Here is a 24,069-nt window from a genome sequence, read left to right as displayed (position 1 = left end):
AGCTCATTCAGTTAATACAAAACTGTGATTGTACTGGGGTTGTGAGCTACACAAATCTTCTGCCACATGCTGGTAGATATTAGTCCTTACCTCCTGTTGTTCTGGAAGAGGAAGTTCTCAGCAGGAAGGTTGGCTGCTGAGAGTGGTTTTTCAGGAAGATCTTGCAAGCAGCCAGGGTGGCGCCAGCCGGAAGAATAACACCGTGTGCCCTGGTTTCTTCCTGGGCCTGGGAGCACCCCAAGGAGATGGGAATGTCCAGGCAGCATTATGAAAGGGGGTTTCCTTCCACATGGGAAACAGCTTCCACAGTGTGGACTGGGCTGTGGGCTCTGAGAGCTCCCTTTGCATCAGCATCTCATTCTCAAGCTCAGGATCTCACCTTTAGAGCTTCAGTCCCTCAGTCAAAGGTGTCATTTGGTTAGTCAGTCCTTTTAGGATTTGAACAAACCGAGGGCTGCTTCTTACCCAGAGCTCCATTGCAGGGATAAGTATTTGCAGGTGCTGGGAGCTAAGTGGAACGTCTGCCAAGGGCTGGGGGCCCTGACATGGAGGATTCTGGACCTTGGCATCACAGGTGGGGCAGGGACCCCAGGGGAGAGGAAGCCACAAAGGTCTGCATGCTTCTGGCTCAGTAAGAACAGCCCAAACCCTGCGCTCTCCATCCTTTCAACTAGGTGCCCTTCTCTGCCTGGACCTCTGTGCCAGCTTCCTCAGCCCCATCCAGCCCCATGCTGGCCCCAGGGGGTTCTCTAAACTGCCAGTCTCAACACCATGTCTCCTCTGGCATCCCCCAGTCTCCCTGCAGACCCTGTGCCAGGCACACTGCAAGCCCTCCCCTGAAAGCATCACTGCTGTTCACTCCTCCCCCTGCCCCTGCCCCCGGCTCACCTCCTTGCCCCAACACTGTGTGTTAGACAGTTTCCACTCTCAGTGCATTGATCCTGCCCATCGCTGGGGACACACATGTGAATGAGATACACAGGGTCCACATCTAAGAGAGACACGCTCTAAATTGACAAGTACCTTCAGGGAGATAAACAGGGCCGCAGGCTGGGACTGTGGACGTTCCCCAGACTGGGAGTCAAAGAGGACTTCCAAGAAACGGTGATGATGGAGGTCACAGAACAGACGGAGACCTGGTCGGCACGGCCCTGCTGGGAGTGGCACGTGTGCAGTGCAGGAATGAGGAAGCACACGCTGAATTCTGACCCCAGCTCCAGGGGCTCGGGAGAAGGAAGAGCTTCCACATGAGCAGGTGACCAAGGATGAAGGTGCCGTGGGACAAACTGGTCACTGTGACAGAGGATGGCAGGTCAGCAGTGACGAGCTTGAGGATAGAAATGTGTTTGCTCACCGTGGGCCCGGTGGACGCTGGAGGCGAGCAAAGGAGCAGAAGGTTGGGAAGGAGCCGGGCAAATCCAAGCACATGGGGATAGGGAGACAGGAGAGGTGAGCTGTCCCACCGGATTGAAATTTTGGGTAGTGACCTCAGAGAACAAGTTCATGAGGCTAGTAGGAATAGCTGGCCCGGAGTTCGAGCGGAACTTTGGGCTCCAGAATCTTCCATGAGGGCACATCCTGAAGGCTAAGGGAGACCCAGGCTGCAGGCGCCAGCAGTAAGGGGACTGATCTTCCATTTACTGTGAACTACACATGAGGCTTCCCTGGTGACTCAATGGTAAAGAATCCACCTGCCAGTGCAGGAGACGCAGGTTTGATCCCTGGGCCAGGAAGTTACCCTGGAGAAGGAACTAGCAGGCTGTTCCAGGATTCTTGCCTGGAAAATCCCACAGACAGATAAGCCTAGTGGGCTACAGTTCATGGGGCTGCAGAAGAGTCGGACATGACGTAGCGACTAAACAACACATGGGATAAACAGGATGCAGGGAGTGAGAATCGAAAAGCAACTGTCTCAAGCAGCTGAAGCGAGCAGCCTGTGAACTATAGCCTTGCTCTGTAGCTTGGAGGAAACCATGTCTCTGCCCAGGCCTGTTTCTTACATCCTGAGAAAAGGGAAATGACACCTGGGTATGTTGGAGGTAGGAGCACGTGACATGGTGGACCCTTTGCAAGGATCACAGTGGACGCCCCTTCTCTCTGTGAATGGATCCGACCATTAAGACACCTCCACTCCAGGCCCAGCTTCACCTTTACTTCCGGGGTCCCTTTCCCTTCCTGGGCCTCAGTTTCCTCTCCACATAAGCATGACTTTAAGCATCTTGATTCTGAAGTCTCCCTTCCACCCCCTGCCCAGGCCAGGTCGCCAGGACCCTGCGCTTTTCCTCCTGCTCTTACTCCTGCTCCTCTCCGGGGTGGGAGTGTGTGTGTGCATGTGTGTGTGTGCGTGTGCGTGTGTGTGCATGTGTGTGTGTGCATGTGTGTGTGTGTGTGTGTGTGTGTGTTTGCAGGAAAAGGGAGAGGCTTGGGGCTGGCAGTTAGGGGAAAGGGGCGGGAGTATCAGGACTTTATGTGCCAGTGGGGCTCAGGGATGGCTCAGCGGCCAATGGGGCTCAGGCCTGTTTAATCATTACAGGAAAGGAATGAAGCCAGGAGCACCTCAAAGTCCAGTTTGGTTGTGACTGACTGGCAGATGAGCACGGAGCTGGCAGCAATGGGGCCTGGAGCTTCGGGAAATGGGGTCAGCACTACGACAGTTCCACGCTCAGCGCCGGGTCCCGGAGTCAGCCTGCACGCCTACGATATCGCCGTCCTAGTTGTCTACTTTGTCTTCGTCATCGGAGTAGGGGTCTGGGTGAGTAACCTGGAGGTTGGAGGTTGGCAGGGGAGGCAGAGACAGGCTCTCTTCTGCAGCCGATCGTAGAGCTGGGAGCAGGGGTGGGCAGAAGGCAGGTTATGTCTGGGAAGCACAGGGACCACTGTATAAGGACATTAAGGGGGGATCACCCTCTCAACCCTTCCATTTAGAGATGGGCAACTGAGGCCCAGAGAAGGCTGTGACTTGTCTGAGCTCACACAGTGAGCCCGAGGCAGGCCAGGCCTGAACCCCAGTCTCTGGACTCCCTGTCTCTGTGCGTCTGATGCCTTTGACCCCATGCACCCTTGGCCCCCTGAGTCCCATTCCTGCCATCTTCTTCATGCCAGGACCCCCAACTCTGTGAGTGCTTGACTCCTGACCCTACCACACCCTCCAGGGGGCAGCATCTTGGCATGGAGCTGAGCTTTCTAAAAGAGCTGGGGCAAGTGTGCTCATGGGAAGAGAGCCGGGTGGCTCCCAGTGGGTTCTGGTCTCCAGCATTCACCGGAGCCTCAGTGCCATGTATGGGGGCCAGGCTTGGAGGCCATGGAGCCCTGAGTTCAGATGCCAAATCTATCAGTTAGGGCAGTGTGGTCCTGGGAATATACTACAGAGCCTTAGTTTTCTCACCCAATGAGAATAAAGAGGAATACTTGCTTTAGGAACATGACACATTTAAGGATCTGGTACAGTGCCCAACACACAGCCTGCAGCAATAAATGACCCCTATTGTCTCCGCAGCAAAGGATGGAAATGCCAGCACCTTTAGACTCCGCTGTGAGGCAGAGAGGGATCTGAGTCCCAGCTGGTCACTTACAAGGCTGTGGCAAGGCCAAGAACCCTCTCTGGGCCTCAATCTCCTCATCTGTAAAGTGGGACAAGCAGTCCCTGCTTCCCAAGGTGTGTGAGGAAGAAAACAGGCTCACTGGCTCCCAGGAGACCATGGTCATGAGAAGCACCAGGTTCTTTCCTTCATGACTTTGGACAAATTGCTTCCCATTCGGGGACCCCAGTTTCCTCATCTGTAATGTAAATTATTCCTGTTCATCTACCTTCCTGAGGACCAGGGTTGACACAGAAAGTCCAAGCAAAGGCTTGACAAGCCTCAGGTCCTGTACAGCAGTCCTGCCCTACTGAGTAATATATGCCTTTCTCTTAGAGGAAGAGATGCTTCTTTCAATTCCCCTTCTTTCTTTCAGTCCTTCAGGCATTTCTGATGTCTGTAGACCCAACCAGACACTTACTGTCTTCAGCATCTAAATTTGTTTAGTCACTAAGTCATGTCTGACTCTTTGTGACCCCATGGACTTCAGTATGCCGGGCTTCCCTGTCCTTAACTATCTCCTGGAGTTTGCTCGAACTCATGTCCGTTGAGTCAGTGATGCTATCTAATCATCTCATCCTCTGTCATCCCCTTCTCCTCCTGCCTTCAATCCTCCCCAGCATCAGGGTCTTTTCTAATGAGTCGGCTCTTCCCATCAGGTGGCCAAAGTATTGGAGTTTCAGCATCAGTCCTGCCAATGAATATTCAGGGTTTAGGATTGACTGGTTTGATCTCCTTGTAATCCAAGGGACTCTCAAGAGTCTTCTCGAGCACCACAGTTCTTTGGCACTTAGCCTTCTTTATAGCCCAACTCTCGCATCTTAATAATGGCTTTAAATTTGTCCCCCCTACCCTCTACCCTGTCTCACTTTCTGCATTCTGAGCGAAAGTTCTTTCATTCCTCACTCCCTTTCAGCCCTCCGAGTAATTCTTCAAAAAGGCAGCCACTGACCCCCTCCCGGTGCAGGACAGGGTTTGCTCTAGGGCCCTGGGTGGGCCTCAGTGATGTAATCTGACTTGAGGCAGGGGCAGGAGACCGCCCGCCATTCCCACCCCTGGCAGAGCCCTGCCTCTGTCTGGGGACCAAGTGCTTTGTGTCCTCCCAGCCCCCAGGATGGGAGTCTGGCTGGGTGGAGGGAGCAGGGTGGTCTCCTCACCATGGTAGCCTGAGGACGAGATCCCAACTCACTTCCTGAAGGGATATTTGGATGGGGTGGAGGGCAAGATAGGGCACGAAAGGACATGCCAATAATCTGGGCACACGCACAGTGCCATGCATTCAGTAGGGCGTTTCACACACCCCAGCCCCCCTCCAACCCAGCGCCCCTCCCCCATTAGCTCCTTTGTTCTTCGCGCCTGTCCTGGTGGGCGAGGTGATGAGCAGGGGGCCCAGAGAGAGCAGCTGACCCCACCAAAGCCCCATAGCTTAAAGATGGTGAAACCTCCAGCCTCGGTTCCCACCCCATGTCCCCACAGTGCCAGCAACCAAAGGGCAGGGAATCTGGGGCCGAGGGCAGAGCCTGGGGAGACTCGGGACTTCCTCACTCTTGCCGTTTCCTTTCCAGTCATCCATTCGTGCGAGCCGAGGGACCATCGGCGGCTACTTCCTGGCAGGGAGGTCCATGAGCTGGTGGCCGGTGAGTTCATCTTCCTCCTTCTCCTTCCCCACTTCCCAGTCCCACCTCATCTTCTCCAACCTGGACCAAGGCTACAGCCTCCGAGGTGTTTCCTGGCTCTGGACTCCTTCCCTCAGGTCCAGAGACACCTGGCAACTTGAGAGATGTTGCACACAGGTGGGACCCGCGTCCACTGGGCGCCTCCTACGTGTGGGTCCCAGGCAGGACGCTGGACCTACAGAGCCCACCCAGAGTGTTCCCATTCTAGAGGGGCTCAGAGCTGAACCTGGAAGACAGACTCATAAAAAACTTGATGGTTGCTCAGCCGGAGGGGAGCACAGGGCCTGTGAGCGCATGGAGGAGGCCTCTATCCTCTGGACAGTGGAAGCGGGCCTAGGAGAGATATTCTTGGGAAAGTGACACATAAATACTGCAGTTCAGGGAAGGAAATCCTAGGGCTAAAATTCCACCACCCTGGGGCCTTTGTGAACGCCCTCAGCAGGCCTCCCCACTTGCTCCTCTTGGTCATCCAGGCTAGCTTCCTCTTCCTGAAATAAGGAGGGAGGTGAGCCCTGCCTCAAAACTAACAGTGCAGAAGTCCGCCCCAGGGGCCACTGAGGCTGGGCACGTGCCCGGGCATGCCTGACGGATGGCACGTGTGTGCACGGACACACACTCACACACACACTCACACCCCTGTCTTGATTCTCACCAGCCCCCCCACCCAAAGAGCGGAGGAGCCCAGGAGGCCCACAGGGCTCTCTGGAAGGTTCGGTGTCTGAGGCAAGGAGAGGTGTAGGCAGGAGTATGGCAGAGTCCCCAGGGATGTGGGGGCTGGGGGCCTGGCAGCTCACAGGGACAGGGGCAGGGTCACTGGTGCTGCCAGCACCCCTCACCAGAATAATGAGAACCGCTTGGAGGCCATTCTGCTCAGCTTGTGCCCCACCCCCAGCCCTAAACTGCAGCCCTGGAAGTGAGTCTGTGAGAAGGACAGAAGAGGACCGGCACGGGTTCTCTGGTCCGTCCAGGAGGGCAAGCAGGGGCTGGCCTGGATGTTCAGTCCTGCAGGGGACAGAGCTCTGGGGTGTGAAGCAAGTCAGGGCTTTGGAGCAGGACGGGGTTCCCCAGAGATGGAGGTGGAGCCAGGCCTTGGAATGTGCACCCCGTGGGAAAGAGGATGTGGGGCGCCCTCCTTGGGGGACAGGGCTGGAGCTGAGCCACCTGCAGTGAGAGCAGCTTCAGTCTGAGCTGGGGCGGAACCAGCCACGGATGAAGACTCTCCGTCCCTCTGCCCCACTGGAATGTGTGCTTCTGGTGATGATTGTCCAACAGCTGCCTGCTTCCCTACTCAGCCAGTCCCGAGAAGTGCCTGGTTCCCCTCCCTGTGTCCTGAGAGCAGTGTGGCTGGGACTCTAGAGCAGAGGGAGCAGCAGCATCCTTGTCTCAGAGGAGCCATGCGGGTCCCCTGGTGACCTTGTGGGTGGCTCCTTGAGTGACGAGTTAGGAGCCCTGGGCAGGGTGGAGGTGAAGGCACCTCGCTGCCCTGAGAGCAGCCTGGGGAGCCTCTTCCTCCAAAGTGGAAGGCCAAGTGCTCTGTGCTCTGGCCAGGGGTCCAGCCCAGCTGCAGCATCCCAGGACCACCAGACAGAGGGAGGGAGTATGCGCGGGCGGCAGGGTGGCTCAGAGTCCTCAGCTCGGTCAGACGGCTCATTATCTCTGCACCTTTGCACGGCTGCCTCTTCTCCGAATGGCTCAGTGCTTTCCCTTCTCACTTTCTGCTGCCCAGCGCCACAATTAAGGTGACACAGGGTCCAAGACTGGCTCTGCCCCTCCAGCCCTCAGCCCATCCTCTTACCAATAATGATCCTGTCTAATAATAAAAGATAACACTAACAAATGCTTACTAACTACCTAGCACCCGTCAAGCAGTGGTTACTGGAGCAGATAGCCAGGGTCGAAATCCTCATTCTGTCACTGATTAGTTCGGGAACTTGAGCAAGTTATTTACCTGTGCCTCAGTCTCCCTAAGAACGATGGGGATGATAACAGAACCTTCCTGCTGAGGTTGTTATGAGGAGTCAGTGAGTTGCTGTATTTAGAACAGAACCTGGCACTTGGCAATGCTGCTTCTGTACAGACCGCTGTGACTGTCATCATTATCTGCCTAACAGCATTGCCTCGGAGTAGTTGGCTGCCTCCAGGAGAAAAATTAACTCAGAGGCTGGCCCACCCTGTGCTTAGCCCCCATGGCTCCTCCCCTGGAGTCTGCAGGAAAGGGGTGGCAGAAGGCCTCCCCCATCCTCTCAAGGGGGACTCCCCTTCTCCCCTTAGCCTTCTCTTCAGGGGCCCTTAGACCCATGGCCCCAGAACAGAGCTTCATGCTCCTTAATGGACCTTGCTTTCCATGTCTTCTCTTCTTTCCCACTTTGCCTCTCAAATCCCTGGGTGTCCTGGAGGCAGTGACTTCATTTCTCCTAACATTAACTCCTTCCTCTGTAAAGTGGAAAGATTAGTATCCATCCCTCCAAATGATTTTGAAGATTAAGTGTATTAGTGCATATAAAATGCCCAGCACAGTGCCCAACAAACAGTAAGTGCCTAATGTGTCTGTTCTGTTCAGCCTCCTCATTGCTCCCCAATTTCCTCTCCTCCCTCTGATCTCACATTTATGAGTTCAGGTTCTGCTCTCTCTGCCTCCATCCCAGATCCTGAAGCTCGTAATCCTAACTCCAAATTGATTCAGATGAAAACTGACCCTTGACCCCACTTGTGCTTTGCAGATCGGAGCATCTCTGATGTCCAGCAATGTGGGCAGCGGCTTGTTCATCGGCCTGGCTGGGACGGGGGCTGCTGGAGGTCTTGCTGTGGGTGGCTTTGAGTGGAATGTAAGGAAGCTGGCCTGGAAGATTCTCGGGGATAGAGGGGGTCTTAACCCACTCTACCCTACCTTGTCCCTGACCTTAGTGCTGAGAGAAACCTCAAAGGTGCTTGGGGAGGCTGCACGGTAAATGGAGAACCCATTTTATAGACAAGGAAACCAAGTCCTGATGGACCTTATCAGAGGTCACACAGGACTGAAATCAGGCCTCCGGTCCCTTACTTCCCTGCCCAGGGCTCTTCTCTGCATGGACCACCCCTCCTCCATCTGCATTAAGAATATGGATCCCTTTTTCTCCCCATTCTCCCAGGCAACCTGGCTGCTTCTGGCCCTTGGCTGGATCTTCGTCCCCGTGTACATTGCAGCCGGTGTGGTCACAATGCCGCAGTACCTGAAGAAGCGATTCGGGGGCCAGAGGATCCAGGTGTACATGTCTGTCCTTTCTCTCATCCTCTACATCTTCACCAAGATTTCAGTGAGTACCTTCCCATGTGGCCATATCATGTCGCTCTGAAAATGCTTAGTAGAGGGCACAGCACGTTGTTGCCATATGTATGTATGGATGGATAAATTGATAGCTGGATAGATGGATGGATGGATAAGTGAATGGATGGATGGATAAGTGAATAGGTGGACGGATGGATGGCTAGATGGCTAGAGGAAGGACAATAGAAATGGAGGATGAATTCACACCCCTTCATCACATGCTCCCCGCCCCCCAACCCCAACAACAGGGTAATTAGAGATGGATGATAAATGTTTGTTGAGTGAATAACCGTCCCTCTATCCAAAGAACTCACAATTTCAAGTTCATTCACTCATTTATTTTCCCATTAAATTAGTCTTCATTCAGCACTGAGAATGTTACCATTAAAAAGGACGTATTCCTCCTCTATTGATGCAAACTCGGAAGACAAACTCAGGTCAAACGACTTGCAAAGGTCCACACAGAACACTAGCTCTGGGGCTGGAACTGATGTTTGGGCCCTGTGGCCCATTCCAGGCCTCCTGCGGCTCTGCCAAGTTGTAACCCCTGTCATGGATCACAAAACACTCAGGGAAAGGGACCAGCAAGCATGCCCTGAGTTCAGGGCTGGAAAAACTACAGCCTCTTTTCCACCAATGCTTGTAAGCAACCCTAAATCAGCACAGGCCAAGGCTGTGACCCCAAGTCCTCCAATAAAGCCCAGCACGTGGGTATCCAGGATCTGCGTCATCTGCACTGGGGCTCCTGCTCTGTCAGGTCACCTGGGGCCCCCATCAGGTCCGAGTGGGCTGGTGCTCTTTCAGGGAGCAGTTGGAGGCCCCCTGGGTTCCCACCCTCTCCCCCAGTGGCCTCTTCCTCCTGACCCCCTCCTGCTTCATTTCCTCAGTGTGCTGCTCCGTCCTCTCACCACCAGCACACGCCCCTGGGAGCGCAGCTGGATCACAGGGCTCTCAGGCTCAGAACTGCGTGCTCCTCTGCGCTGCAATCCCCACAGCTCCTCAGTGTCCACAGGCCAAGCCCATCCTCCCGAGCACGTCACTTGAGGCTCACCCTCATTGTGCTCTGAGGGCCAACAGCACCTGGCATCACTGAGCAGGAAGGAGACATTCCCCAGTGGCCACACAGAGGGCCTCGGGTGACCTGGACTCCTGGGTCCCTGTCCCTGCAGACTGACATCTTCTCTGGAGCCCTGTTCATCCAGATGGCCTTGGGCTGGAACCTTTACCTCTCCACGGTGACCCTGCTGGTGGTGACGGCCGTCTACACCATCACAGGTAGGGCCAAGGGGAGGTCACGTCAGGTGCAGGGGCCAGGAACAGAGACAGGGAGAGGTGGGATGGGAAGCTCCAGACAGCAGGGGCACAGAGGTCCAGGGAGGGACAGAGTGAAATCTGACCAGGAGAGTGAGAAAGAGAAGCAGAAGGGGGAAAGAGAGAGGCAGGCAAAGATGCAGAATCAGAGGAAAAGATGGAAAGACACAGTGCATCAGATGGAAAGACACAGGGCATCAGAGCAAAGGGGAGTCAGAAAGGGAAGAAACAGGAGGAAGCAGAGCCGGCCCGAGAGAGCCAGGGAAGGAGAGACACTAGGAGACACAGAGAAAGATGGACAGCAGGGACCTGGGTGATGAATGGGGGACTGTCACCCGGGCCAGAGTCACCACAGGCTGCTCCAGACAACAGCCAGAAGCCTGCCTTCTCCTGTCTCCTCCAGAGCCCCTCACGCAGGCCTGAATGCCCAAGACGTGGGCTCAGGCAGACTTCCTGCTGGCTAAGGTGTGGGGGAGTTTAAATGGGTGCTGGGGTGGGGAGGAAGGAGGGAGGCTTCCTGGAGGAGCTGACAGCGCAGCCAAGGACGGGACTTGGTATATCACAAAAGCACAGCCGGAGGACAGAAAGAGCAGGACCTGAGGGCCTGGGACCATGACCAGCCTCACCTGCCAGGCGGACTGGAGGAACACGAGGGGCGGGGAAGGCAGAGGCCAGAGTCCATTGGCTGAGGGCTCCGCATGTTCTCTGGTCTCCCCAGTGTGGCCGAGCACAGGGTGGGCACCCCGAGAGGAAGGCCCTGCGGGTGCTGACGAGCCCTCTCCTTGGATCCCCAGGGGGCCTCACGGCCGTGATCTACACAGACACTCTGCAGACGGTGATCATGGTCGGGGGAGCCCTGGTCCTCATGTTTCTGGGTAAGCAAGAGGCCCGAGTACATCCCTGCCACCCTAAACTCCTCTCTGATCTGGCTCTGGATGTCACCTCCATGGTCTGCAGAGCACAGAGCTATTCCCCACTCCAGGCAGGGCTCCCAAAGAACAGGATTCTCTCTCCACCAAACCAGGGCTCTTGAGCCTGAGCCCCGCTTCCCTCTCTCATCCCCAAGTCCCATGTGGGTTCCAAGCTCAGGGATCCCACACAGGACTGGGATTTGGGGGTGGGAGTAGGTGACAAGCCCAGGGCTGTCTCATTCACTGAGGTCTCTCCCTGCAGGCTTTCAGGAGGTGGGCTGGTACCCGGGCCTGGAGGAGCGGTACAGCCAGGCCCTCCCTAACGTCACAGTCCCCAACACCAGCTGTCACCTCCCCCGGCCCGATGCCTTTCACATGCTCCGGGACCCTGTGCGCGGGGACCTGCCCTGGCCAGGCCTCATCTTCGGGCTCACGGTGCTGGCCACCTGGTGCTGGTGCACTGACCAGGTGATGCCCTTGCCAAGCGTGGCCAGCTCGCCACCAACTGGGAGGGCTCCTGTGGGCAGACCACGTGCGCCGACGCACAGAGGGCTGGGACTGGCTCGGGGGGGTGGGTGTGGGGCACAGTCAGCGGCCATGCCAGGGCTCACCTGGGCTGAGTGGAGCCCGAGCCAGCCCAGGCAGCATGCCTGCCCTGCTGCCTTTCCAGGTCATTGTGCAGAGGTCTCTCTCCGCCAAAAGTCTGTCCCATGCCAAGGGGGGCTCCGTGCTGGGGGGCTATCTGAAGATCCTGCCCATGTTCTTCATCGTCATGCCCGGCATGATCAGCCGGGCCCTGTACCCAGGTAAGAACCAGTCCACTTCCGGGCAATACTGGACCAGAGCAGGGGCCACACACACTGTTTCTATTAAGAACACATAGTAAATATGTTAGGCTTCGTGGGTATGACATACAGTATGTATTTCAGTAGAAGAAACTTGTATCTGAATGTCATTTTAAAGTCCAGCTTTCTCTTTATAAGGGAAAGACAAACTGAGGCTCTCATGGTGCCTTGTAATGATATTTACTATTTGTTAAAATAAAAGGCCTAAAATCTAAAGGAGTCTATCAGGCTTTGCAGGGTGGTATGTGGTTGAGAAATTTACGAGATACTAATAAACCCAATAAGTCCCAATATCAGCCTATTCTTGGACCCTCTAGATGCTGGTCCCTGCCAGAGTCACCAGTGAACATTTTTCTATAGGGTCAGAAAGCACATATTGAGGCAACCTGAGAAGGCATGGGATAATTTGGGTCTAACTACCACCACTTCTGCAGATGAGGTGGGCTGTGTGGACCCCGACGTCTGCCAAGCGATCTGCGGGGCCCGTGTGGGGTGTTCTAACATTGCCTACCCCAAGCTGGTCATGGCTCTCATGCCCGTGGGTAAGTCCATCTCCCTCACAGCATGCTTCCCACCAGCTTTCCAGCAACATCCAGAACCCACTATCCAGGACAGATTGATTGCATTAAGGATGCACATGGAATGGGTAGAGAAAATGGGAACATCTACATCCACACCCCACTTCCTAACACACACACACAAACACACACACGTTTTCACAGCATCTGTGAGGCGCTGCTCTGTGCCCTGGCTCTGGAGAGGCAGGGATAAGAGGCAGGACTCTGTGCAGTCTCCAGGGCAGAGGCACAATGCATGTGACCAGCATGACCCAGTGGGGATGAGGGACCCATATGAAGGCACCTGACCCACTTTGGGGAATGTGAAGGAAGGTTTTCCAGAGGAGAGGAAACAGAGCTTAGTACCAGGGGACATCTTAGGCAGACAAAGGGGGAGGGGCGTGAGAAATGTCATTCTGGGGAGGAGGGCTGCCTGTGCGAAGGCCCAGGGTTGAGAGGGAGTGGAGTCTGAACAGATGCAGATGCAGCAGGAATGAGATGAGCTTTGTGGGGAGGACATGGTGGCCATGCCCCACTGTGCGGCATGGCCTTGACTCTGGGGGCAGTGGAGGGTCACGGGGGTTCAGGCCAGCATACGCAATCAGGGGCTTCCCTAGTAGCTCAGACGGTAAAGCGCCTGTCTGCAATGTGGGAGACCCGGGTTCGACCCCTGGGTTGGGAAGATCCCCTGGAGAAGGAAATGGCAACCCACTCCAGTATTCTTGCCTGGAGAATCCCATGGACAGAGAAGCCTGGTGGGCTACAGTCCATGGGGTCACAGAGAGTTGGACATGACTGAGTGACTAACACACACACGTATGATCAGATGTGTGCCTTAGAAGGATCACTCTACATGGAGGGTTCAGCTTAGGGGGAGGCAGGGAGATGATTACTAAGGGATTTCCAGTGGTCCAGGTTGTGATGGTGACTTGGCTAGGGTCAGTGGCTTTAGGGATAGACAGAAAGGGTTTAGTTTATATTTGTGAGACAGAATTGGCAAGACTCGACTGATCACATTTCACAGACAAGAAAGACAGAGAGATCCAAAGAGGGCTCACAGGTCTTGAGTATATAGTAATATTGAGACTGGAGACACAGAAAAAGAGGCAGGTTTAGGGAGGAAAGTTGAGTTATTCCCTCCCTCCAGTAGAAATAGTGGAGGTGAAATGAAGCAAACAAATAGTGGAGGTGGGGTGGAGGCCCAGCTCTGATGGAGCAGACGCAGAGGGACTGGATGAGAGAGGTGGGAAGGAGGTAGAGGAAGAGGTCTGGGATAACTTGGCTAGAGACCAGAGTTTATCATTAACCAACAGAAGAAGCAGGGGCCCCAGAGGAGATGCTGTCCTAGATCCGGGCCACCTTGAGCCTTCTGGGGAGGCATGCAGGGGGTGGTTAAATGTTTGGACTGAAGGGAAGAGGGACTAAGGTGGATCTGGCCAGATAGTCATGTTTCTAGATGCTTCCTCATCAGAATCATATAGACCAGATATCAGCAGGCCCCACCCTCCCTTGTTACAGGTGTAAAACAGGCCCAGAAAGGATCAGGCCTGGTCCAAAGATCACACAGCTAGTTACTTGCAAAATCAGGAAACAAACCCATGGCTTCTGACCGTGGCAAATAGTAAGGAGGTTTCTCAACAAACTAAAAGTAGAACGACTGTAAGATCCCACAGTTCCACTCCTGGGTATATACGCCAAAAACCCAAAATACTAATTCTTAAAGATACAGGCACTCCATTGTTCACAGTGGCACTAGTTATAATTGCCAGGATAAGGAAGTAAACTAAATGTCCATCAACAAATGAATGGATAAAGATGGTGTGCACACACACAGACACACACAAATGGAATACTACTCAGCCATAAGAAGAACAAAGATTTGCTATTTATAGCACCATGGATGACCTCGGAGGGCGTATACTCAGTGAAAGAAATCAGAGAGAGAAAGACAAATATGGCATATTATCACTTGTATATGGAATCTAAAAAAACAAACTAGTGAACATAACAAAACAGAAGCAGATCCACAGATACAGATAAGGAGCTAGTGGTTCCTGAGGACGGGGGACCCTGGGGTGGGGAAGTGAAAGATGCAAATTCCTGGGTATAAGATAGGCGCAAAGATGCAGTGTACAACACAGGGAACATGACCCATATTTTTTAGTAACTGTAAATGGGAACTAATCTTTAAAGTCTGCATTACAAATTAAAATAAATAAAATGAAACATTTTTAAAAGCTCAGAGCTTTCTGCTGCCCAGCCTGGGGCTTTAGTTTGGCACCACAGTGTCCATGATAAAGGTACAAAACACTGAAAAAAACTCAATAATTAATCATCACCCTTCTCCCAACCAGGGCCCACTAACCAAGTGTCTACAGGTTTAACACCCAGATTGAGATGGCCAAGCTGAAGAGAACCTTAAAGGTCACCTGGTCCCACATCCTTTAATGTGCAGATGAGGAAACTGAGGCTCAGGGAGGGGAGATGACTTGGCCATGGCCGCAGATGAAGGCAGAGGCAGAGGGTGGCTGGGACCAGCCTCTAGTTCTATGGGTTTCCTGGGTTCCTGGATGGGCACCTCATTCAACACCTCTGCCATCCCTCCCCCTCCTCTGAGCTCCCGGCTCTGCTGGACGCTGGTAGCCTCTGTAGCTCCCGGCAGATCAGCTTTCACGGGCCGGCGGTCCACAGTCACCTCGTCTCTCCCCAGGTCTGCGGGGCCTGATGATCGCGGTGATCATGGCCGCCCTCATGAGCTCACTCACCTCCATCTTCAACAGCAGCAGCACCCTGTTCGCCATTGACGTGTGGCAGCGCTTCCGCAGGAACGCAACAGAACAGGAGCTGATGGTGGTGGGCAGGTGCGCAGGCTCATCCTTCCTGGGTCCTTTTCCTGTAGGCAGACATCTTTCCCCCCTGCTCTGTGCCCTGGGTTACCCCAAGGAGATGTGGCTGGGTCTGGACACTGCCCGGCAGCCAGAGCACCTGGGTCCTAGTACCACCTTTCTCTCTGACATCAGGTAAGTTCTTCCCCAACTCTGGACCATTTACCTCCCTCCAGATACGGAGAAAAAAAGTCTCTTCCCTGCCTGCCTGTTCAACTTTATCTTGGAACTGATCAAGAGGGTAAATGAGAGAAGCTGACAAAGCATTTAACCAATGAAAGAGGAACTGTATTGACGGGAAGGAGTTAGCAAGCAGCTCACCCCCAGTGTCTTCCAGACCAGCTCTGGCTGTCCCCCCAGGATACCAGAAAGACTACTCATTCACTCCGTCAGACTCACTCTCAGCAGGCATCTTGCATCATACTTTTGTGCTGGGGACGCAGGGGTGATTTATATGGTCCGGCCCCGAGGGCGCACACAGTTTAAGAGAAAGGCAGAAACACAGGTAATGCTGTGAGGGATGTGGGTGGATGGAGATGTTCATAGAAAGTTTGTCTCCAAAGGATGCAGAGCTTTAAACACTCAGCTGAAAATTTTGAACCTTATCTCATAGGTATTCATTTTATGCTTTTCAAGACATAACTTGGTGGCTATTTTTACTTTTTCTCCCTAGGTTGGGGATTTATAGCTTACATAAAGTTAAGAGGAGCTTTCTGAAATCTTTGCTTCATAATTTAAGGTTCTATAACTCAAGTTTCTGAATGTTCATTCTCCCTTCTGGTAGATGGTACTTGAGTTTAGATAACTTACTCTTGTCCATCTCCTTACCTTTGCCCTGTTTCTTCCATCACGATGCCTTCTTCCATCACGATGCCTTCTTCCATCACGATGCCTTCTTCCATCACGATGCCTTCTGCCTAAGGGACCCCTAATGCCCATTCATCTGTGCACCCCCAGCTCTACACCCAGGGACTGACCATTGAAGGATCTGAGTGCAGGACAGATTGTACAAATGGGTGGAGGATGAGAGGGGAATGAATGGCAGGGAGGCCATTAGGTAGCTACTGCTCTACTGGGGCCAGAAAGAGAGAGAATGGGAGAGAAAGGTGAGGAGAGGACAGAATCCCTTTATCTCTGCCCACCTGCCAAGTTTTACAGCAATCAGTGGGGATTGGGCGCCATCTCCTGGCAATATTCACTATTGCACCCAAAACACAGTTTTTCAACCAGAGGCTGTTTACTGAGGTGTATGGTAAAGGGGAAAGGTATGGATTTCTTCCTGAAAGCAGGTGGTCCACACACCCCCTTCAAGGGATCTAATTTTTAAATTCCAGAGTTTTATTTGGATTCTATGCTTCTAATGTTCTGGGATTTTACAAATAGAAATTTCTGTAATCTTTGCATCTGTGATCCTGGCCTTCTATCAGTCTCTGATTCAGCGACCACGGGTTCCTCTCCTTTCTCCCTTCCTGGTTCCCACTCACCCCCTGCTGTGCTGCCCTGAGCGCTCCTCACAGCGCCCTGTGCTCTCCTGCAGAGTGTTTGTGGTGGTCCTGGTCGTCATCAGCATCCTCTGGATCCCCATCATCCAAAGCTCCAACAGCGGGCAGCTCTTTGACTACATCCAGTCTGTCACCAGCTACCTGGCCCCGCCCATCACTGCCCTCTTCCTGCTGGCCATCTTCTGCAAGAGGGTCACAGAGCCTGTGAGTACAGAGCACACCTGTCTCTCCCAGAACGTCAGAGGGTCAGGAGAGCTGCTCGGTCCAGAACCTGACTGCCCTCTCCAGGCTTCCAGCTCCCCATCCACATCAACGGGTCGAGATTTATTCATTCCCTCAACAAACATCAGTCCCGTTATGGAGGCTCTGGGGATGCAATGGTTTACAGAGTTCACATCTGCCACCACTGGGCCAGAGGGAGGAGATGATTCAACATGCGGTAACAGCAAAGTAGGATAGCTTCCCAGGTGGTGCGAGCAGTAAGGAATCCGCCTGCCAATGCAGGAGATGAAAGAGACGCGGATTCAGTCCCTGGGTCAGGAAGATTCTCTGAAGTAGGAAATGGCAACCTGCTCCAGTATTCTTGCCCGGACAATTCCATGAACAGAGGAGCCTGGCGGGCTACAGTCCATGGGGCCACAAAGAGTTGGACACAAGTGAGCAATAAAAAAATATACACAAATAGAATGGCTCCTATGGGAGCAAAAAGCAGGAGCACCTAACCTATGGGATGCCTGGGAGGGGGGTCACAAAGTGACATCTGAGCTGAGATCTGAAGGATTAATGGGAGAGGAAAGAGTGTTCCAGACAGAAGGGTCAGTGTGTGTAAAAGCCCGTGGGGACAGGAAGATCTCTAACACTGTAAGGTTCTACATGTCAGCAAATTTACAGCAAAGAGGATGATGAAACAAAGTGTGAGCTTACAGGGGTGCACATGTACCATTCATGAAGCTGCACTGAAATCTGACAGATCCTGGAAGGCACCAGGAGGGTAACCTTGGTCACTCCCTGGGATAGCCTGGAAAAGAGAGCCCCAGATCCATTGGCTGCACCTCGGGGGAGGTAAGAAACGTTGCAGGCATGACTGCACAGGGACCACGTGAGAGCCCAGGGCCATCATGAAGGAGACCACGGAGCCCCCGCCCCCGCCCCTCAGTGGGGTAGCTAAGCCAGGCCTCTGCTGGGTCTACTCAAGGCCCCCTGCTGATAACCAGAATGCACACTGGGACTCTGTTCAGTTCTGGAGGTTTCTATTCATTCCAGAATTTTGAAACTGGGCCAGCATCTCATATTTTGAAAATAAAAGCCTTCTAACCCTTATACCTGGGAAACAGGTGTAGGTTAGGGCCTAACCGTGCTACAGAGAAGATATGAAAATTGAGCTTTTCTTTAAAAAAGGAAGTGCTCTAATTCTGATTTATTATGACAGGAATCTGGGGAGGAAGATCCTGGTTTTCCCCATGGATTACAAAGATTCCATTCTAGTTGAACATTAAACATCTATCCTTAGTACTTAGTAACCTGCTTATCGCTGCTCGTGAGTGAGGTCGAGTCACTGCTTTGATCATTGTTCCTCCGTGGAGCCTGGTCTGTCTGGTTCTGGAGCCCATGTCCTCTCCAGTATATCACTCTGCCTGCCTTTAGGATAAGACAGCACCTCAGCATTCATGGGGAACTCACTCAGGCAGGCTTGCACACACTGTGACAACCTGTGGCTTTTAGCTTCCGAGGATCTCCCACCTGGATCCACCCCTGGTGTGCCCTCTTTCCACAGGGAGCCTTCTGGGGCCTCCTGTTTGGCCTGGTGGTGGGGCTTCTACGCATGATCCTGGAGTTCTGCTACCCAGCCCCAGCCTGCGGGGAGGAGGACCGCAGGCCGGCCGTGCTCAAGGATTTCCACTACCTCTACTTTGCACTCCTCCTCTGTGGGCTCACGGCCATCGTCATCATCGCTGTCAGCCTCTGCACAGCTCCCATCCCCGAGGAAAAGGCAAGTGGAGTGCTTGGAGTGAGACCCCCATGCTCCCCTTCCCCAGTGCCTGGAATTCCACCCCTGACCTTCACTCTACTGGGCTGTGGTCACAGATGTCTCAGGGATGGTGAGCTCCTAGTGCTGTTAATTCCCAAGTGAAAAGTAATTCATTCAATTGGAAAATTATTCAGTGGGCACCTACTCTGGGCCAGGCCCTGTCCTGGGCTTGCAAAGATGAACGGTCCCTGCCAGCCACAGTCCATGTGAAGTGGGGGGCGGGGGGAGGAGGAAAGGAAGACCGCAACACCGCCAACAGTTACTCTACCAAGAGAAAGCACAGAAGGACCACGCTCAAAGGGAGCAGTCGAGAGCAGGAGAGGCAGGCGCCCCTGGGGGAGGGGAAGGGCGGTCCGACAAGGCCACTTTGAGTTGGACCTTGAAGAAACCGGTCTATGAAAAATAAACAATCTAGCAAAGTAAGAGCTCAGCTTGAAACCCTCACAGCTCCCATGCTCATGGATTTACCAGTCCCCAGACACGACAGGGAGGCCTGGTGTGCTGCAACTCATGGCGTCGCAAAGAGTCAGACACCACTGAGCCACTGAACTGAACTGAGACACGGATGCCGTCTTTTGAAACTTTGTTTTCTTTAGGGCAAAAGGGCATTAGTTTGCTCAGGCTGCTGTAACAAAGTACAACATACTGAGCGGCTTCAAGGATAGAAACTATTTTCGCGCAGGTCTGCAGGCCAGAAGTCAAGGTGTCAGCAGGCTTATTTCCTCCGAGGCCTCTCTCCTTGGCTCACAGATGGCCATCTTCCCTCTGTCTTCATGTGGGCTTTTTCCTATGTCTGCCTGTGTCCTAAGCTCCTTTCTAAGGACAACGGTCACATTGGATTGGAGTTCACTCATCAGACCTCATTTAATCTTAATCACTTCTTTAAAGAGGAGCTTCCCAGGCGGTGCTAGTGGTAAAGAACCCACCTGCCAGTGCAAGAGACCTGAGATGTGGGTTCAACCTCTGGGTCGGAAAACTCCCCGGAAGAAGGCCATGGCAACCCACTCCAGTATTCTTGCCTGGAGAACCCCATGGACAGAGGAGCCTGGTGGACTACAGTCCATGGGGTCACAAAGAGTCAGACACAATTGAAAGGACTTGGCACACACCTCCTTAAAGAATGTCTCTCCAAATACAGTTACACTGTGAAGTAGGGGGTGATTAAGACTTCAGCATGTGAATTTGGGGGGAATAGTATTCTGCCCGTAACAGAGCCCATGCCAAAAGTTGGTCCCTGACACACTGGGTGGAAATAACTAATAACACTCCTTACCTTTAGAGTTGGCAAAACAATGTATACCTTTGGCGTAATGAAAGCCTACAAACAAGCAGCGTCTTCACAGATGAGCCAAGAGGCTGACTTCCCCCGGGGACTCACTCCAGAAATGGTCTCCGCCCACTCCTTGATCCTGCAGCTTCCCCACTGTCTGCTGTCTCATTCCGCACCAAAACCCTTCCCAATGAAAAACCTCCTCCCTGGCTCCTGGTCTCCTCCAGATACTGTTGTCTCACTCTCTGAGCCTCAGCAGCAAACTTTGTGAAGAATGGTCTCCATCCCCAGCCTCTGCTTCTCTCTCATCTACTTCCCATCCCGCTGCCATCTGGCTGGTGTCCCACTGCCCTCTGGCGTCACTCACGCTAAGATGCCCAACAACCTTGTAACTAAAAATCAATGGCCACTTCCCCATCCTCACCTTAAGTGGATTCTGAGAAGAACCAGATGTCACTGCCCACATGCTGCATCCCGGAGACCTCTTTTCTGCTCATTGTATTTTTTTCCTGCCAGCTGACTGCCCCTCTGCCATTGTCATGGGGTTTTCTTCCTGCTCCTTAAATATCATTGTTCCTTGTGTGAGCTGTCATTTCCTCTCTCCCCCGCCTGCTTGTTCAGTTGTCATAGCCTGCCGAGCTCACTCCTTAACCTTGACACTGCCCCCTCCTGTGACCTCGGGCTGCTCCTTTTTTCTTATTTCACTTGCACTGCTGGCTCCAGGCTGGATCCCATCAGTTCACTCTAGGAGATCTTTCTAAAGCCTAGAGCTCAACCTCTTTCCTCTGCCTCTGTCTTCCGTGACTCTCCACTGCCCGCCAGTTTCATTTAGGGTCAGCTCCTCCACCTGACCACAGAAGTCGCTCTGTGGGGCATGAAGGAAAGTTACAAGGCTCAAAATAGCCTGGAGTTAAAACTTCCCTCAGGGTCCTCCCCACCATTCTATGCAAAGCAAAGAACTCTCTCACCTGAAGGAAAAAAAAAATGGACATTAAGGTTGATTACGCCCAGCTCCCAGCTGGTCCAGCCTCTGGCTGATCTCCAGAATTCCTTGCCCCAGCCATTTAAGAGATAACTACTCTGAACAGCCTTGGAGAAGAACAGGCCCCCTTAAGACAGTAGATTTCCAGATATATGCCTATATATACTTACTCTTTTCTTGGGTTAGTGCAGCAGCTCACTAATCTGACTGCTGCCCCTTCTCGCCTCATTAAAGGTTATCTGTTCCTGTAAAGCGCCGGTCTATTTCCGAACCTCGTCTTCTCTAACTCCCTTACGCTACAGGGCACCTGTCTGCCTGTCCCCAGTCTTGCTTCTCCCTGTCTGTGAGCTCTGGGAGGTCAGGGGCCCAGCCTGATGTGCTGAGATTTTGGCCCCTGGCAGGAGGCTTGCGTAAAGCAGGTGCAAGGAGTTCAGGTTTTCAAAGGATGGGTGAGTCGGTGCTCAGAGCCCGGCCTCCTCCAGCCGCGAGCTCCTTCCTTGTTCTCCATGAGGCTCTGCCGGCCTCCCAGGAACAGGGTCCTCTCTTCTTACAGCCCGAGTGCCCTCCAAAGGCACCTGAGCTGAGACTTGTTTGCTTTCCCTCCAGCTGGCTCGCCTGACCTGGTGGACGCGGCACTGCCCCTGCTCTGAGCTGGAGAAGGAGCCCCCTGAGAGCACAGCAGGGACAGCGCAGATGGCCTCTGGGGAGGGCCCCACAGGGGCGGGAGGAGCAGAAGACCCCAGCCGGGAGCAGCCTGGAGGTAGGCTGAGGGCATACGGGGCGGAGGGGAGTGATGGAGACAGACACCAAGTCATGGGTCCCTGAAGACCCCATTTGGGAATTCACTGGGAACGGGGTCTCTAAGGGAATCCTCAAAATATCACCCTTCCTCTTCCCAGATGACTACTGATATTAAACGAGTAAGGCAAATGGGAGCCAAAATATTGTCCTCATTACTGAGAAAGTACAGCTGTAGGATTTGGTTTATACCGCAGGGCAATGTGCTTCCTAATGCTGAGCCACTGGGTCCTCGGGCGCTCTGAACTGGGATGAGCTTCATTACCCTCACCCCCAACACCCCCGCCCCTGGAGATGAATCCGCTATACAACAGTTCGGGGTTTCAGCGTGACGCCCTAGCTCAGCACCCCGCCTGCGGCTTGCGCCAGGGCTAAGCTGACCTGCCTCTGCCCCTTCTGTGTGCCTCGCTCCTTTCCTGGGTTTCTCGCCGCCTCTCTCCCGGCCCTGCTCTCTCATCATCCCCTTTCTCCCACCTGTGCTCTGCCGCTCCCCTGCCTCCCTCCCCTCTGACTCCTGTTCCTCAGCCCCACGCAGGTCCTGGGGACAGTGGCTCTGGCGCTGGCTCTGCGGGCTCTCAGGAGCCCCGGAGCAAGTGCTGAGCCCCGCCGAGAAGGCCGCCCTGGAGCAGAAGCTGACCAGCATCGCGGAGGAGCCGCTCTGGAAGCGCGTCTGCAACATTAACGCTGTGCTGCTGCTGGCCGTCAATGTCTTCCTCTGGGGCTATTTCGCCTGACTCCGCAGGCCTGGCTTCGGCCTTGGGAGGTTCAGCACGGCCAGGCCTGGCCGGCTGCAGACAGGCTTTCCTCCCGCCTCGCTGTCCACACGGAACCCTCAGAGGTTGAGACTGCAGGAGGCTGTGACGAGTACCTGGCCAGGCTGCACACTGAGGAGAGGAGCCAGGAGGCCCAGGGAGGGCGCTTGGTCTGCTCAGGACACACAGCAGGACTTGCACTGGGTCTCGGGCTCCAGCTCTCTCCACTACAGAACCTTTCACTCCTACCTCAAAAACAGTTTTCCCTCCTCTGGTGAGTCTGTTTAGGAGCTTTTACTCTACATGTGTCATGAGGTCAAAAAAGTGGAAGATAAAGAGTGGCAAGAAAGTTGCAAAAATCCTCGGTGTCTTTGCTCACCCTTATCCTTTCCTTGTGCACCGTCTCCCCGCTTTACTCTCTGGCTCCCAATCCCCGCTCATCTATTTCCAGCTGGAACCTCCCCAGGAGGGCCTCATACTCTCATTGGCAGCTCTGCCGTGGTGGCTGTCAGACTGGAAGGAGTGAGGGACCAGGTGGAGGGTAAGCAAGGTAGCAGCTGGCATTGGGGCAGGGAGCTCTTCTTAGTACACTCAGATCTCCCGGCTTCCTACTCTCACAGCCAAACATGCACCAAGTCTCCAGCCCTTGAGGGACCTGGAGGCCAGCTGGAGAAACAGGGCTTGTTGGAGACAAGAGAGATGAAGACCAGCTGCTTGGTGCTATGAGTAAGCCTGGCAGAGGGGCAGTGAAGACCACCCAGGAGCCCCTGCAGCTGTGCCTCTGCCCTCTCCCTCTGCCCGCCAGGCATCCATCTAGCCTGGGAAACACCATGACCTTGCCTGGGTGTCCCTCCTCCAGGAAGCTGCCGGATGCCCACAACTGGATCAAAGTCCCATTCCTGCTTCCACACCCTCTGGACCTGCTTCTGTGACAGTGCTGATCAGTACTGTGAGATTTGCCTCCCAGAACAGACAGCACTCCAAGGGGCGGGGACCAAGTGACTTTGCACCCAGAAAGTAACAGGCGTTGCATTAGTAACAGTAAATGTTGGGTGGTAATTCTACAAAGTCCTGGCTGGGTAGGGAGCTGGGGGTGGGGAAGAATCTACTTCAGCTGGAGTTTACACTGAGTCTCAGCTGTCTAGCATGAAACCACGGGCCTGTTCCATTGCCAGAGACACCCACGAGAATGTCCCTTCCTTCTTATGTCTTCTGTCTAGGCTGTCCCGACTCTCATGGGATCCATTTTAATGCTGACTTCGATCATCACTTTATGTTAATCACTCATCATAGTTGAATACAAATACAATTCTTGTTTTGAGGGCTTCAATACATCTGTGCATATGAATACCTCTTGTAGCAGCTGACTCTCCATTTCTGTGCCCATCAGCCTTTTCCCGCTCTGTGTCACCCCCCATGTCTATGCTATCCTTACTGTTCATCAGGACCCTTTCTGGGCACTCAGCTGTTTCCCCCAGTTTCCCTCAAACCATCTACATAAGGCATTTATGTGCAACCGATTATACTGAAGGTTTGGGGAGGGGAAGAGCTGTAAGCTGCAGAAGCACAATTTAAAATTAAATATTGAACATCTCCGTTTCTCAGAGCTCTTCAGCCTGCTCTGAGAACTTCCCATGGGTCTCGCCAAGTGCAGCCTCCTGCTACTCGC

At 53.7% G+C, this 24,069-nt stretch overlaps 1 protein-coding gene across 1 annotated transcript; it reads left to right on the top strand.

The window, feature by feature from the left end:
- Window positions 1-2,590: 2,590 nt before the first annotated feature.
- Window positions 2,591-22,382, top strand: SLC5A9 (solute carrier family 5 member 9). The gene is made up of 14 exons (XM_052636740.1): window positions 2,591-2,752; window positions 5,144-5,215; window positions 7,975-8,079; window positions 8,383-8,547; window positions 9,728-9,833; window positions 10,664-10,744; window positions 11,043-11,248; window positions 11,451-11,586; window positions 12,060-12,167; window positions 14,893-15,043; window positions 16,605-16,773; window positions 18,344-18,559; window positions 21,457-21,610; window positions 22,174-22,382. The coding sequence occupies exons 1-14, from the start codon at window positions 2,591-2,593 to the stop codon at window positions 22,380-22,382; spliced, it is 2,040 nt and encodes a 679-aa protein (XP_052492700.1).
- Window positions 22,383-24,069: the final 1,687 nt, after the last annotated feature.

The sequence above is a fragment of the Budorcas taxicolor genome, chromosome 3 (assembly GCF_023091745.1).
Source record: "Budorcas taxicolor isolate Tak-1 chromosome 3, Takin1.1, whole genome shotgun sequence".
Taxonomy (NCBI): Eukaryota; Metazoa; Chordata; class Mammalia; order Artiodactyla; family Bovidae; genus Budorcas; species Budorcas taxicolor.
Note: the sequence above shows the minus strand (reverse complement) of the source record. Positions and strands in the feature narration are given on the sequence as shown.